At 41.1% G+C, this 14,822-nt stretch overlaps 1 protein-coding gene across 1 annotated transcript; it reads left to right on the top strand.

Annotated features, from left to right (window-relative positions):
• The first annotated feature begins 78 nt into the window (after positions 1–78).
• LOC145502713 (uncharacterized) lies at positions 79–12,757 on the top strand. The gene is made up of 8 exons (XM_081482073.1): positions 79–258; positions 2,414–3,303; positions 4,439–4,607; positions 5,420–5,678; positions 7,739–7,966; positions 9,061–9,312; positions 10,703–10,918; positions 11,659–12,757. Exons 2-8 carry the CDS (start codon positions 2,472–2,474, stop codon positions 12,022–12,024), a joined length of 2,322 nt encoding a protein of 773 aa, XP_081338199.1. The 5' UTR covers positions 79–258; positions 2,414–2,471; the 3' UTR covers positions 12,025–12,757.
• Positions 12,758–14,822: the final 2,065 nt, after the last annotated feature.

The raw sequence follows: 14,822 nt of genomic DNA, 5'->3' as shown, positions 1-14,822 counted from the left end.
AATTTATAGTTAAGCGAGTAACCAATCACTGTCAAGCTTTTTTACGTCAGTAAATTATCGCATAACAATAATAAATCTTGCTGGGTCCAAAGACGCGAAGTTTGCACGCCAAATGTAGGCTCAAGTTTACGTTTGTAGGATTTTTCTGGAGTACATTTTCGACTTTTTAAGCGCAGTGGAGCTACAGAGCCTGCAAGGAGTGTTTCAGTCGGCTGTTGGTACCTCCTGTGTCCTGTTTGAGTCTGTTGCTACAAGTAGGTAAGTATGCAAAAATGGGATTAGATTTTGACACCACTTGACAAAGTAACTAACAGTTTTCTTGTTGGAGCACTTGTAAACATCATTTTCTGAAGGCAAGGAAAACAAACCTGGAAGGAAGACTCTCTAGTTTCGTCCAAGACTGTGAAACTTCCACTACTGCGTCAATGATTAATTAAACCTGGCTAAATTAAAAGCTTCGTCTTCCTAAGAATTGAATTATCGAAGCATGTCGAAAGCATAACATTCTTAAAACGGAAAGCGAACTTTCTCTTTCTGTTGCCAAGTTCTTCGGCTCAGCAAAACACAACTCGAGTGCAAGCAAGCTTAAGATTGAGATGCCAGCGGATTATGTAAGGTCTGTGGTCGTCTTCTTAGAAAAAAATTCTTGTTTTCATAACCCGTATGGAAATTTTCATTAACATGTCAGGCATTCAGTTATAATTAGCCACTTAACTGTTTGTGTCGCAGCGACTTAACTCATAGAGTTTCTGTAACACAGAATCAAGGTAACATGTATGATACGAGTTCCATTTGCTCACAGAGGTCAAACATTTGTAATCAACTGTGTTTGTTTAGTCTAGTTTGTACCTGTTTTACCTTAAGACTAAACCGCCTGAACGAAGCTATAAAAACGTAGCCGCTAGCTATGGGCTCCTAGCTGCCAAGGAATCCAAGCCAGAAGTGATTTATATTCCCCTAGATTGCCATGCATTTCCTTTCAATTGTCAAGAGTTTTGAGGATCTAGTAATACACCTAGGCAATATCTCATATTTCATTATTTTCTAATTCTCATACCCCTTTATTTGCTCATATATTGATTCGGTAAAGAGAAACGGGACGTGGATCATTAAGGCAATAGACCATGTCAAAAGTTTTCAAAATGCGGTTTCTAAGCCATTGTTACTTAGAGACAATCGTGACTCGGCATTTTAAGTGCTTTTTCTTTCTTTTTTGTCTTACGGAGGGGATGAAAATTATCTCCTGAAATCAAGATATAATCACAAAATCAACCAGACGATGTTTCGCAAGCAATTTAAAGAAATACAGTTCACTTTAAAGATCCCTACTAAAATCGTAAACTGACTCTCATGCTTATTGAGTGGGAGATTTCTATCATGTGTTAGTTGACGCGGTCGTCGTCAACTATCGCGCACAGAAATCGAGAGCGCTAGCGGATAATCTTATTGTTTTAAAATAAATCTAAAAGTCGTTCAAACTTTATCTAAGTCCTCTTCACAGACACTTCGAAAACGCAAAGAAAACGGCCGTCATGTTGTTAACAACCGCACACTGCTAGGCTATTCACTATCTGGTTAGCCTCTTCTTGGCGTTTAGTTTGTTGGGACGCAGCGCGGAAATTGGCGAACAAAAAATATATAGGCGAGAAGGACGGTGCTGGAGTGCGTTCGCTCCACGCACTAAGCCCCCTCTCCTTTCTCGCTGTTAGTCGTTGAAAATTATATTCAAATCCAGACACTTCGCAAAGAAACGGCCTTCATTTCGTTAACAGTCGCACGCTTTTAGACTATTTACGGCACAATCCACAACAGAATAGATGGTGAGTAGCGTAGCCAATCAGAGAACAGCAGCTAACAGCTTTCGTTATAGAACGCTAGTAGATCAATAGTAAATCTGAACAATTTATGGCGCCGAAGAAGTAAACTTCTCGGCAAGTCCTTTAACTTTTTTGAACACATTAATGCCTTGAAGTTCCTTTAATGAAATTGATAATTACTGCAAACTAGTCACACATCGTTACAACTGGCCTTTATAATTTGCTTTCTTATTTGTCGATAGACGGTTGTGTCATAGACTGCGAGCGAAACTGGGGAGAGTACAAAATGCCGGTGGGTAGGGGTGGTGGAGGGCACGGCGGACGGAAAAAAAGGGATTTTTCCGCCTCTTCCTCCCCCCCCCCCCCCCACGCTATTAACCCCGCCGCCACTACCCACGGGCATTTTGTAGTCTCCCTAGTTTAGCTCGCATCAAGAGACCAAGATGGCGGCCCGTCGAACTCAACGATCGACATCTACGATCTCACGGAAAAACAGGGGATTGCGAACAGTCTAGTTCAGTATCATTTAGCTTCATTTACTCCCCTTGTTGAGTCTTTTCATGTCTAACAGTCATTTCATTATATTTTACCAACAGATTTTCTTAACTCGCTGAAGTTTAGAAATCAAGTTGTCGAGGCATCCAAACAACAAAGATGGATGAATTAAGCAACTATGAAAGAGGAAGCGCTTCGACTATCGGGATGGCTCCCAATTATTACAACTCACATCAATCGGGCAAGCTCGGGAAATCCCGACAGTGGCTCGTAAATCTGCTCATCATCGGTATTCCGATCTTACTATGTGCCATACTGGTCATCATCTTGATGTTTGTTCCTGACATGAAAGCCCCCGAACCGCCGAATACACAGTGCCTACCCTCCGCGGAGTCGGACAGCTCTAAATTGACGGCGACTCTGAAGAAAATCCAAACCGAATTTTATAACCGCTTGTACCCGGAGAAAATTTACTCGAAGCCTGGAGTCACGCCCGAAGAGATACGATCGGTTTACCGACCATGGGATCCGAGTCCAAACACGGTCAAGTTTAAAACCGACGAGGCGGCAAAACTGCTAAAGGAGCTGAAGGATCTGAAGATCAACACGACGCTACTGAAGATAAGAGAGAGGAAAGCAGTCCATGTCGCTAAAGCCATTTTGCTGAATAATTTTGGTTGGGCGCCTTACGGACAAAACTATTATGGCGGGGACTGGATGTTCGGACCTGACTTTTTTTGCTGGCAACCAATTTGTACGGTGCTCCTTGATTTCGGCGCAGTGATTGAAACCTTCAAACCGCACAATACCACTGAATTGAAAAAGCTGGACCAACTCTTTAACCAGGTTAATCACACGTTTGAGCGGTACATCGCGAATTTAGAACTTGGCGTGCTTACTGGCTATGTAAGACCCAAAGAGGCTTGTGTTGGTGGTCTTCACAACTTTCATTACGTTGCCTACCGTAATATAGCCCTGGAAAACGAAACAGGTGAGGGGTGTTTTCCGGGAGAGGCTTACGCTCACGTTAATGTAGAATGGGGTTGGGGGGGGGGGGTGGAGAGGGGTGTAGCACAATTTCTTAAACCCAGACCCCGGCGCTATTTGATAATTAGATTATGTGCTCTAGATTTCTACGAGGGGATGGTTGATTGAAAGTGGAAAAGTGATGCTTTTTGCAAGGCCCAAGCTCGAAAATTGATTCTAAATTTTAAGGGAAAACCACAACTTGGACTTGTGTGAACAATTGGTGTTTATCCCGTTTTCTCTAACATGCTTCATTAAACACTAAGTTTAGAATATTCTTTTAAGCGTAGTATACCATATCTATTTTCTCAAGCAGGGCGATAACGTAATGCAATAGCTGTTAAAAATTAAAGGAAACCTGTCTCCAAGGATCCCATCAGGATTAAAATTCCAAATGGGGGTTGCGCGCCCTGTTTAAGAACCATGGATTTCATGCTATTCATATAATTGGCGCATTCCTCTATCTATATAGCAGTTACTCACGGGAGTGCTTAGTTTGGCTCAATATTTTGGCCGAGACAAAACTAGCCTTATACAGAGACTGGAAAGTTATGTTCCGTACATGGGGAACATCCGGTATGCACAAAGATCGCGGGCTCGCCCCGTTTTATCTTTAAGGCTGTTTTTCAAAATGGCACTTAGCCGCAGTCTCGTCCCCAGGGCTTTTCCAGTAGAGAATCTCTAAGGGAAAGACCCTGGAAACGAGGTTAATTCAGCCCAAGAAACCAATTTGCAAATACGAGAAGCGCTTTCCATTGGACGAAAAATTCCAGCTTGAATTTCCGGATATTTCCAGGGGCGAATGGAAAAGAGGACAACTTCTCGAGGTATACGCAAATTTTCGGAAATTTGTGGCCTGGAATTTTAGTTCCATTTCATTTTCCTCCCGGAACTTTCGGTTGAATGGTTCGCATTTCGGATATTCAACAATTTTCGGATTTTCCGAAAACTTTCCAAGAAAATTTGTCTCTTGTTGATCTGAAAGCACCCGAGGATTTTGTTCTCAGTTCTAAAGTACACACAACTGAAAATTCTCTCTACTCAAAAGTGATCTGTTGAAAAAAATAATGATGTTTACAAGCCTCCATTCTTTCTCACAGGCGTTTACAAAGAAGCGTTCTCCAACGTCATTCTAAAAGAGGACTTTTTTGAAGAGCTATCCAAGGAAGACAAGGAAGATTGGAAAGACAAGCACGGAGAGGATGTCATGAGCTACTTTAATCAGTCTCTCATTACAAAAATTGGACGTCCCGCTTTGAAAATGCTAAGGTTTGTTCCTCATTGTTTGTTTAGTTTAGTTTCGTTTTGTTTTGCAAGGCATCTTTATTTAAAAGTGAGTTACCACGTAAAAGCAACAGCGACAAAAATGACAACAACTCCAGTGTCGACGACAACAGCAGCAGGGATCAAGGAGGAAGTGAAGTGCGTGAGGTGACGTTGTTTTTGCTCGACTTCTTAAACTATATATGTACTCTGTAAATGTTGAGACCGTCGTTTTCGGTAGAAGCAAGGAAGATGGAAAGCCGAGAGCGGCCGGTTTGTGAAAAGGGATTCGCAAGGTAGCAGGAACCAGGACAAATAAGGAAGAGTCTCTTTTTTTGAAATAGAAATGACATAAAAAAGCAGAAACCGTTAAAAAACGTTGAGAACTAGGAGTAAAGGTTAAGGAAGCAGACCTCTTCGCCTTCTCCTCCCCCCAGAATTGCGACCAATGTCATTTCACACGCATACTTTTGGGACTTATTCTATGTTGGCCAGGCCAATTGTAATTTATGCAGCTAGAGCGGTTTTCAATTGAGTGTTGTAAAACCAAAACCAAAGTTATCGCTCTAGTCAATCACAAAAGACACAGACAATCCAGTGAGCCAATCAAAACTCGAAGTCATTACACGTAGCTGACGCGAAACGTACACCTGAGCATAGCACGCCTACATTTTTCTGTTTGTGATGTATATGTTAGCTTAACTTAACTTAGGGATAGCGTCTCACATGCAAAGAACAGATCAGGACAGAGCTATCTGAATGTTTATTAGGCCAAGTCTAATTTATGCCAAGTTGCTTTTTTATGACCGTTGTGTTAGGTATGTCGAGGGAGAACACTTACAACAATGCGCCCCAGAAACAGTGGCCAGCGGTCTCCAAAAACTACCTCTAAGCTATGGCTACAAGGATGAATTAGCTGACACGAGCATAGTGACAACAAAGGAGCTTCCAACCGGAGAACAGCTGGAAGGAAAGAACACGTACAAGTCACTCATGAGGTTTTTCACAACATTTGATATTACGCCAGAGGTTTTGAGGGAGAAGGCTCAAAAACGTTTGGACGAACTTCTTCCACAGGTAATAACTCTATTGAGTCTGCATACAAACCAAGAGGCCCATCCCGATTTCTGTAGCATGAAGTGACTAGGAGTATTTTTACTCCCCCCTGGATGGGATGATAGTCCATCGAAGGGTTACCCCCAGCATTAAGTTCGCCGGTACCCATTTCTACACCTAGGTGGAGAGAGGCACCGTCAGAGTAAAATGTCTTGCCTAAGAACTCAACGCAATGTCCCCGGCCTGGGTTCGAACCCGGAACGGTCGATCCGGAGACGAGCATGCTAATTATGAGGCCACCGCGCCTCCCTCAAAAATTCTAGTGACGACTCGGCAAACCGGTTTGGTTTTCTAGGAGTAAGTAAAAGACAGAGTTCTGATGCCTGTCACGAAAACCAAACCAACGTTATTAATAAAATTAACCAATCAGAACAAGGAAAATTAACACAAAAAACCAATGGAAACCCGAGGGAAAAACACGCAACCGGTGGATGCCAAGCGCGGGAAAACGCGTACAAGCCAAATCACGAAGAGTTTCAATCTTTCACTTGATTGGTTGAAAAAAGCCTAATACTCACTGTCAGATTAGCCCGTCTTCTGAGAGCTGCATGGAACAATATCTAGAGCGTTTGAATTTGTATCGAGTCGGGCGGTGCGAGTTCAAGGGCTGGCAAGAGTCACTTATTGTGTTTTCGGGTAAGACTTATAAAACTCTTTAGCACAGTGTCTCTCTCGCCTCAGAAGTATATTAGAACTGCTAAAGGCAAAATGACAAAAAGGCGAGGCTAACCTAGCGTCGTAGTAACATCTCACACAGGGAGAGTAGCAATACTTACCTTGCGGTTGCTCTATGCTACAGAATCCGAGATAAGCTCTGACTGTGTGGTTTATGGAGGCGACTTGGCGGAGTGGTTTAGGGCGCTGAATTTGTAATCTGGAGGTCCCTCCACCATACCACCATCTGGAGTTCAATTCCTCCACCGCGTTGTTTAAATAGCCGACTGCTCGGCCTCACACCTGTTGGGATTCTTGATAGTTTATGTTCTATTTGAAATGTTTTTTTATTTATTTATTTACAGTGTCTCGAATCAGTGCGACAATACTGTGGCTTCAAAGGGACATACACTTTTCTCTCTTTTTTTTTTTTCACTTGCGACTTAGCTGCTACTTTCTTGCGACTTAGCTGCGACTTTCTTGTGACTTGCTACTTTCTTGCGACTTAGCTGCGACTTTTCTGCTACTTTCTTGAGACTTTCTTGGACTTGCTACTTTCTTGTGACTTAGCTGCGACTTTCCTGCTACTTTCCTGCGACTTAGCTGCGACTTGCTACTTTCTTGCGACTTAGCTGCGACTTGCTACTTTCTTGCGACTTAGCTGTCTGGCTACCTCGCTAGGCAGCTTGCGTCGGCAGGCCAGGTTGTTTTATTTGAAAACAACGCGGACTCCTATCAATAACCGGTAGTCTGTTTTGCGTTGGCTTTACAGTATAGCTATGAAGTTTTTCGCCGTTTTCACTTTCATTTCGGTGTGCTCTATGTCGCTGGCAATGCTTCCATCTTACTCTCCTGCAATAAGGAACAATGCAGTAATGCGCGACGAGATAATCGAGAACTATTTTAATCTCGGGCTTACTGCACCAGAAATCGCATTATTTCTCGTAAGTGTACATGGTATCGGGATCTCGTTAAGACAATTGAAAAGAACACTCAGACGGTTGGGATGTACAAGACGTCGGCGTCGAAGTAATTTGAATGAGGTGGTGTTTCTCGGCAATGCAACCTGGCCTGCCGTCTCACAGCCCAGCTAGGTAGCCAAGCAGCTAAGTCGCAAGAAAGTAACAGCTAAGTCGCAAGAAAGTAGGAGGAAAGTCGCAGCTAAGTCGCAAGAAAGTAGCAGATAAGTCGCAAGTGAAAAAAAAGAGAGAAAAGTGTATGTCCCTTTGAAGCCACCGTACGACAGTGTTAAATACACTTGACACTTAAATAAAGTTATTGATTCATTTTTTGAATAATGGCCCGATTACATTTTTAACGTTTTGATATACCTGACTCACTAAATCACCTTTTATTACACTTGCCAGGCTGTGCAACTTGCTAAAGATTACACTGGCTTCAAAAACAATGTATCCGCCATTGACGAATTCTCAATAGAGTTTCAGGCCCAGGACAAGTATTTTAATGACAAGTCATTCCCTGCAAACGAGTCTGGCGATGAAGCGTTCATCAAATGTAACGACATCAAAAGTGCTGAGGCTTATTGCCCAAAACGATATAAAGCTATGAAGGCGTGGATCGACAACACCGAGAAGGTAAGAATTATTAATGCATAAAACAAGTAGCTTCCAGTCATTTTAGTTATATTGCGTTACGTCAGTGCTTGCTCCTTCGCTTTCGCGCTCGTCTTTTGCGCTTTTCGTGCTAAAACGCTTGTTATATAAATTATGATAGACTACATTGTAGCATCCCATCCGGGAAGGAGAGGGGTTTACCCTCTTCTCACTTAGACATGTTAGAACTCAAATGTCACATGCAATTCATTCTAAGACCATGTCTGGTTTTTCCAGTACTGGACTGCAGGGAGGTACCTGGTTATTGAAACACTAAAGAGGGGGGGGGGGGGGGGGAGGAAATTTGTAAAAAGAGAATTCCTTCAAACTCTGTAAATTGTTTTAAACAATTTTGACGCCATTTCTATGTTTTTTTAAATTTGATAAAGGACCAACGCTCCGAAAAGGAGCAGCTGCGCATCCATACTGCTTTCCCCTCTGTACTTTGAAACGATAGTAATAGGAATTTGCATTTATATTCGACTTCACTACACCTTCCATAGATGCTGGTAGTTACCTGTTATTTACTGTGAACAAAGTATTGCAGTATTGCGACAATAAGTGTATATCTCATACTTATTATGATATACTCTTTCTACCTAATACACTAGCCATTGTACATCCGCCCCCTCCCCTCCCTGATTTTTTTTTTTTTAAGGGGGAGGGGCGGATGTAATAGATCAAACACAAGAGACAATGTTTCATCGAGATATCCAGACACCGAGAGGAGAGTTGAAAATACGACGAGCAGAGGAGTATTTTTAACGAAATTCGAGATATTCGAATAGCCGATGAAACACTGTCTCGAACGTTTGATATATCTTTTCAATCGAAACAAAAACTAAGGAGTAAACGGAGAAGCAAAATCGTCAAAATGTATGCTAATTAAGACCGGGTATCTAAACCTCCTTCACGGCTGTGATTTTCTTTGTTTAACTTTATAAATTATTAATACATTTGAAAAGTACACAGGTTGTATAATGCAAGTTTATGACAATGAGTTTAATTCACTTTTAAGAAATTTATTATGATTTACGCTTTGTTTATACGTATTTTTCTAAAATTCTTTTCGATAGAATGTGGAATTAATCGAGACATATTTTGGGAAATTGTTCCACGAAAGTGGTCCAAAGAACTGTGTTCCAGATTGCCCGGCGGAAATTGTTCCATGGTTCCATCCACATGCCGTATTTCACGCTTATTTCATTGGTTCGAAAGATTGCTCGATAAAGGCGAAACAAGGACTTCCGTTCTTCACTGAAAACTACGGACCGAAATGGACTGAATATACAACGGTGGTTCATGAGATTGCAGGGCATCATGTCGAGGTTTGGTCTTGTTTAAGTGTTTGTTTACTCTCATCTCATCACCTCCTTCACCTTCATCTAACTCCTTGGACCAGATTGGCGCATAATGCCTCCGCATTCTCTCCCCATCCACTTTTGTCTTGCGCATCCATTCTTGTCTTCTTCACTCCAGGACAGCCACGCTGCCCTGGACCTCTCCCTTTACACTGTACGTCACGTTGTTTTTGGCCAACCTCTCTTTCTCTTTCCCTCGGGGGTCCCATGGTAGGGCTGTAATATGGTGATTTTCAGGTTGCTGTCTTAGGATGTGTCCAAGGAATCGCCATATTCTTCTACCTAACATCTCCACATAACCTCTCTATGCTGGCCCTTTCTAGTAGCTCTCTATTGCTGATTTTGTCCTGCCATTTAACCTTCATCATTCTACTCGGGGATCGATTCAGTTTGAAACACATCGATTTTCTTAGCATCGCCCTCATTCATTTTCCTCGTTTCGCAATCATACATAAGAACCAGCTTAATCAGCGCCTTGTAGAGTCTCATCCCGTACTTCAGACTTCAGATACAGCTGTTTCGCGATAGGTTGTCTTACAAAGCTTACAAATGTACGCGACTACACCAAAAGGTATTATGGGTAGCGTTAGCCTACCCTTTTTGATCGAAGTTTTTAGCGTTTGAAAGTCATGAACGCACATTTGTGGTTTTTCCTTCTTTCGTTATTAAACAACCTGGACTTCGATTAAGCAACGGTGAGCGATTACAGCCTAGAATACCTTTCGGCATTGCTACGCACGCATTTGTAGGACAAACTTTCTTGCATGAGACAAGATATTTCGCGTAAAAATCCAAGAGACAGTTACAGTTCTTAAAATAGAAATATACGGGAAAGAGTTCTAGGTTATAAAATATATGGAGAGTCCGGGTGATGGGCTCCTGAGACTAAAATTTCATGTCATGCTCCATACAGTCTAATATCTGGTGGGGTTCCGGAATAATAAGTGGAGTTCCCTCAACGAAAGAGTGAGGTCTTAAGTAAGACGGGAGAGCCCGTATCAAAGCGGTTGTGTCCGGAGTAAAAAGTGGGTACCGTTTAACAAACAGGTGGAAGACGGAATAAAACATGAAGACCTATAATCAAAGGGTGGAGCTCCAGAGTGAAGGGGTATTTGATCCCGAGCGCAAGAGTCCCTTCGTATCTGGCTCTGAGACTGTCCAGTAGGAATTGAGCAAAATGTTGCTCTGCGTGTCAAGTGTTAACAGATAAAGATTTTCAGCCAACCTGGCTGGGAGGGAGGGAGTAACTGGGAGGCCTTATACAAACTCTGGTACAAGAAGTTAGGTGAGGTGAGGGAGATAACTGCAAGAATGAGAAAGAGTGTCAAATAATTAACTCCTATTATCTACGTTATAGGTTCAGAGTTTCACGGAGTATTTTCAAGGCGACTGTACTGATCCAATTGCTTGGTTGAACGCTCCTAACTACTTCACGGCAATAACAGAGGGCTGGGCATCATACGCTGAATACCAGCTATATCCAATGGATACGGAACTTTACACTACGGACAAATCAGATGATAAAGAGAATAGGGAAAAATTACGACAGAAGTATGGCATGCTATACTATCAGGTAAATTGCGACAAATTCTTCAGCAAGTCTGTTTATCCCGCGTTAGCAAAGCCTCCTACGCAGACATTCTTTGGGCTCGTCATGCAATCTTTCTCTCCCACGAAGAAGATTGCGTGACGACCCCAAAGAGCGTCTGGGTAGTGGGCTAGCGTTAGCATTCCTCAAAGCATTTGTGTTCGTTATACGTATCGGCACATGCGAGCACTTTTAATTGTCATCATACAGGATTTCACCACCACACCCAAACATTGGAATCACTCGCTCTCTTCTACAATACAAGTGCTGTCACAAGAGTACTACTCAATACCTCTAATTTAAATGGTACTAGGGTTTAATCCACAGCCTTTATTTAACGTTAAAACCTGTACAGCATAATGTGCATTGCCAAATGAAAGTAATGCTCAATAGCTTTCATTTGAATGGCCACACTCTGGGATTTCATCCACAGACTTAAAAGTTAGAACCACATTGTACATTATAATAAACAGTACCACATGAAAGTTCTGCTCAATAACTTTAATGCGAATGGTCGCACACAAGTGTTTCATTAAAGAAACTAAAAAGTTAGAACCATCTTTTTCAACATAATTAATCAAAAGAACGTACCGGACATATTTCAACTTCAAAAAAAATGAAAAGCATAAAGTAGGAATTAGTGAATGCAGCGAACAAATCCCTTGAGTTTCCATTTATTTATTTATTTATTTATTTGTTTGTTTGTTTGTTTGTTTATTTTGCAGATTCTACACGCCCTAAGGGCTGCGGTAGATATTGATTTACATTACTATGGGAAAGACGTGAGCCTTATTCGGAACATGTACCGCAAGTATATCTGGGAAGACAACAACCATCAAGTCAACAAAGACATTTACCGAATTCAGAGCACCCCGGCATTTGTAACAAGCTACATGATTGGTCAGTTAGAAATTGAACGCGTCAGGGAAATGGCCGAGAAAGAGCTGGGTGACGACTTCTCACTGAAAGATTTCCATTACGAGATTCTGCGCGAAGGGGAGTTTCCGCTGGACTACTTAGAAGAACACATTAAGGCGTATATTGCATGCAAGAAAAATCCCTCTGGCATAGGCTGTGAGGAAATCGTGTAATCTTCATTCAGTGAACACTTGTGATTCTCAAGGTACTAATGTGCGTCGTCAGGCGAGCAAGTGAAACACTTAGTTAAAAAAAGGCGATTTACATAATGGAATCATTCGACTACAACTATCACAACCCTTCACTTTCTGTTTTTTTATGCTAATTAGGGCAATTGTTATTTAAACCCCAGTGGGGCTTCAAATTTTAAAAAATAAAGAAAAAACGAAAGTAGTTCTAGTAATTGTAGTCAAATGACGACAACGTGCAAATCTGCTATTACAAACTTAAAGTTAAATGTAAATAACCATCGTAAAGAAATTGGAATGCTGACATTTCGAGTGTTAGCCGGTCATTTGCTAGGCAAATGATAGAACCGATGGCGTTCGAAATAGCTGAGTGAGAAACGGCAGCTTTTTAATTGCTTAGGGCGGAAGAAATTGGAATTTGGACAACCTTTCTTGAAACAGTTGTATCTTACGAATATTGCATGTTGGTATTTGCCATTAGAATATAGCTCTGTACACCCGCTTTTGAAGCTGGGTGTGCATTATTTTTTTTATAGATGCGCGGCTGGAAACTACATAGAACACGTATGTCCTGGTTGTTGCGTTGCCAGCTCAATCACCGTTACTTGGACTGGCATTATCTGTTCCTCAAGGCACAAAGTTTTCCTCGAGCTACGCTCTCGGTAAACTGTTCGCTTCTCGGAACAGATTATGTCCGCAGACAGATGCCGAGCATATTTTCGCACCAAATGGAGGCTATTGTTTATATATCGTTCTTAGATATTCACTCTCGGTCAGTATAGAGCGTATTCACTCACTTGTCCAGCAGCCATGCAAATTTATCGGAACAAAATAAAGTGTTTACATACGAAAAGAGTTTAACTCCCACAGGATTTGTTTGGTATACCAACATGGCCGCCGTTTCATTGTTTTGGAACACTACTATGGTTGTCGTGACGTCATGTGCATACGCTCCATTGTTTCTTTAGGGGGTTGGGGTAGTAAAATGTTGTTATTTCGTACACAGATCCCCAACGGCCAGGCTAGTGTTTGTATTGAGTGGGACCTGGATACGATTTTGGGTGATTGTGAACAAGAACTCGTATCCATATACTTGATTGTACATACAGTGTAAACCATTTGATCATTAACAACAGTTAGACTAATTATTTTTAGTGAATGTTGTAAACCCGATCAAAAATCTGATAGAAAACTTTTAGAACGCGAAGCAATAAGAGCTAAGATATCTTGCCCCCAGAAATAGAGGGGAAAAAACTACTGGTTTTGGTTTTCCTCCGTTTAGACGGCAAAAAATATATATTAGTTCGAGAGTTGTGCTTTTTAACCAATTCTGATATCACATATTTAGTTAGCGAATAAAAGGTTTATGTACCTGTCAAGACGTAGATGTAGTTGAAGATGTAGAAGACAGAAAATTTGAACATTCTTGTCCTTTCACTAACATTAAGGGGTCGCAATAGAAGGGAACTTTAAAGCTTAATTTTTGTCAACCCACCTATCGTACAGCTATATGTCTAGGTAAAATAGTTAGTTTGCTTTTGTTTAGTTTCAAGAGTTTGAAATAAATTTATGCTGTTCCAGCGTGTTAAAAAATTATCTAAGTTGATGTGGTCTTGAGCCAAGTTATTAAACTTACACGTATGATTTTTATCTCAAAAGGGTATAAACGTTCTCCTTGATCAAGAGAGATGGCTGTGTGGATATCGAGAAATGGATAATTTGATGGAAAATTTCTCGTGAATAAAAGTCGATTGCTAGGCTCAAGAACGGTATTTTTTCACCGAATCCTGACTCAGTTTTAGACTTTTCTATGACCCATATTCTGATCTGGCCTCTAATGTCCATATGGTCATTTTCAAACCTCTGGCTGTGTGCGCATCTAAATTGACGGTAAATTGCGCTGTAACACTTAATCAGTGAGGTCGAAAGCCGAGCCAGCTTTCACCTCACAGAAATCGAGAGTGAAAAATCTAGTTGATTTTGCCGAAGTTCTAGCTAAATTTTCTTCACACCACAATTTCTAGTTATTTCTTTACATGTCAAGTAGTGTGAATTGAACTTCACCCCTAAGCAAAGTCACGCGCGGATTGAATGATCGCTTAAAACTTGCAGCTGTTTAAATGCACTCATCAGGTTATTGGGCAATTTCAGGTTTTAAAGCCGCATAACGGTCAATCTCCTTTCATTTGTCTTCTTGGTAACTGAATTATCCAGATATCTCTCCAAATCTTCCTCTGAGACAACGGAGAAACGAGAAAACGAGGTCATTACTGATGTGGATGGCCTCCATTCCGAACTACATTCTATAAAGGCTGATGGCACGTGTGTGATAGCTCAGCCTGTCAAATTAGCTCATGTGAATAAGTATGCATGTAGAAATCTATTTATATGTGATATTTTTTGGTTACTCTAGCTCTGTCTTCTATGAAAGAGTTAGAAGTTACCCCTGTGGTCAGATAGGTTAGATATGATTATTCTATTAACTTGCCTCCGAGGCTTAAGGGATTAAAAGCAAAAAAGAAAATACGATCAAAGTTGAGGGATGAATTATTTTAATTCTTTTGTTTTATTCCTCTAAGCCTCGGAGCCAAGTCAGAATTTAATATATCGAAGTTGACCTCACATGAGTGGTAAGTAGGAACTAGGAAGACTCAAAGTTTATCAAACAGAGATTCGTTTTATCAATTCGAACACAAGATTAGTGTTACACGTTGTCTTTTGATGATTTATTATTATTATTATTATTATTATTATTATTATTATTATTATTATTATTATTATTA

Source organism: Orbicella franksi, chromosome 11, assembly GCF_964199315.1.
Source record: "Orbicella franksi chromosome 11, jaOrbFran1.1, whole genome shotgun sequence".
Taxonomy (NCBI): Eukaryota; Metazoa; Cnidaria; class Anthozoa; order Scleractinia; family Merulinidae; genus Orbicella; species Orbicella franksi.
The sequence above is the reverse complement of the archived record's forward strand: the minus strand, read 5'-3'. Positions and strand labels throughout refer to the sequence as shown.

Excerpts from the sequence above, each read along its gene's own strand:
- LOC145502713 (XM_081482073.1), top strand. The coding sequence starts at position 2,472 with ATGGATGAATTAAGCAACTATGAAAGAGGAAGCGCTTCGACTATCGGG. Across the intron at positions 7,967-9,060 it reads GGATCGACAACACCGAGAAG|AATGTGGAATTAATCGAGAC; the intron begins GTAAGAATTATT and ends TCTTTTCGATAG. Across the intron at positions 10,919-11,658 it reads ATGGCATGCTATACTATCAG|ATTCTACACGCCCTAAGGGC; the intron begins GTAAATTGCGAC and ends TTTATTTTGCAG.